We start from the raw sequence: 1,787 nt of genomic DNA, 5'->3' as shown, positions 1-1,787 counted from the left end.
AGGGTGCTGTCTGTGAGGAGCTTGTAGTAATTATTAGAGGAAGATATTATTTTAAATGGCAAATTATCTTGAATGCGACAGGTGACGTCTCCATTTCCTCCATCATCGCGGTCTCGGGCTTTGATGAGAGCTATCACTGTTCCGGGAAGTGAGTCTTCGGGAATGGGACTGGATACGGATGTCAATGTCACTTCGGGGGCGTTGTCGTTCTCATCGAGAATTTCTATTTGAACTTTAGAGTGGGCAGTCAGACTTCCCTCATCCCTGGCTTCCACGTCAATCGTGTAGCTATTTTTTTCTTCAAAGTCCAAAATACCTTTTGCTGTAATCTTTCCATTACTAGCATCCAAACCGAACAGTTGCTGCGCGCTCTGCGGTATGTTGCTGAAAGAATATGTTATTTTGGCATTTGTACCTTCATCCGCATCAGTCGCTTTCACCTGAAGCACTAAGGTTCCTTTCGGTAGGTTTTCTCTCATGCTGACTTTGTAGATTTTTTCAGTGAATATAGGGGGGTTGTCATTGGCATCAATAATGTTAATCTTAATCGGAACTGTCCCCGTTTTGACTGGCTCTCCCCCATCCACAGAGGACAAGATTAAATGAAGAGACCTTTCTTTTTCTCGATCCAAAGGTTTCTCTAACACTAATTCTGCATATTTGTTGCCGTCCGGATTTTCCTTCAGTTCCAAAACAAAATATGGATTTGGACTTAGACGGTAACTCTGCAGTGAATTGATTCCAACATCGGGATCTTGCGCAGGTTCTAGCGGAAATCGCGCACCAGGTTGTGCTAATTCATTAATTTCTAAATCGATATTATTTTTAAGGAACCGCGGTGTATTATCATTAATGTCCTGGATTGCCACGTTCACGTGGAAAACATTTAAAGGGTTTTCAACCACAACTTCTAAATTTAAGACACAAAGGGGTTTCTCGCCGCATAGTTTCTCCCGGTCTAACCTGTAATTTACATACAGGTTGCCATGTTCCTCATTTACAGTGAAATATTTATTTTCCGAATTCACACGGATCTTTCGCAGAGGCAGTTCTCTCACATTCAGCCCCAAATCCTTGGCGAGGTTCCCTACTAGGGACCCTTTGGCCATTTCCTCAGGAATCGAATAACGAATCTGCTCCGAGATCGCCCGGCAGAACAAAGAGAATAAGAAGGGAAACAACAGTATTTGCAGTCTCACTGCTCCGGCTGTCTGTCTGTGTCTGGTTTCCATCTCAGTCACTCTCAGCGCCTTTGTTTCCTTTCCCGGTGTATTTTGAATAGATATTCCGGACCAAATTCCCCTCAGATTGTAAGAATCCTCCGTAATAAAACATAAATAAAATCCATTCCCGTGCTTAATTTTACCTCGGAAATCCGATACCGCGGAAGGACTTATTTTGGCAGAAACACTGTCCCTCTGCTCTCCTTCATCCGAGATCTGCACTGCGTAACAGTATAATGGCTTTGCAGTAGGCTCCGGTGGATCTCCGGCAGCAGCCCTCGCTCCGCATTGGCCAACAGCGGCACTCTGAGTCTTAGTGAGGGAATTGCAACGCTAAATGAATTGCATCGTGAGAGGGGAAATCACAGGAGCCCAAAACAGGAGGAAGTGTAAGTTCTTTCTTCCACATGACTAATTTTGGAGGGTAAAAGATTATAAAGTGGCAGACAACAAGACAGTCCGCAAGACAGGTGTTTTGAGAAAGATGTAAAACTGAATGAGTTAGATTCACTCTGAAAAGGTGCAAAGTTACACTTTGATTTTGGATTACAATATATCTGCCTC

At 43.6% G+C, this 1,787-nt stretch overlaps 1 protein-coding gene across 1 annotated transcript; it reads right to left on the bottom strand.

Annotated features, from left to right (window-relative positions):
* Positions 1–5: 5 nt before the first annotated feature.
* On the bottom strand, positions 6–1,396 carry LOC112115054 (protocadherin gamma-B2-like; the record flags this gene model as incomplete). Its single annotated transcript, XM_024212020.2, has 1 exon — positions 6–1,396. A coding segment is annotated over exon 1 (1,227 nt), but the record flags the coding sequence as incomplete, so codon positions are not given.
* Between the last annotated feature and the right edge of the window lie 391 nt (positions 1,397–1,787).

The sequence above is a fragment of the Terrapene carolina genome, unplaced genomic scaffold (assembly GCF_002925995.2).
Source record: "Terrapene carolina triunguis isolate 2854851 unplaced genomic scaffold, T_m_triunguis-2.0 Scaffold18100, whole genome shotgun sequence".
Taxonomy (NCBI): domain Eukaryota; kingdom Metazoa; phylum Chordata; order Testudines; family Emydidae; genus Terrapene; species Terrapene triunguis.
Note: the sequence above shows the minus strand (reverse complement) of the source record. Positions and strands in the feature narration are given on the sequence as shown.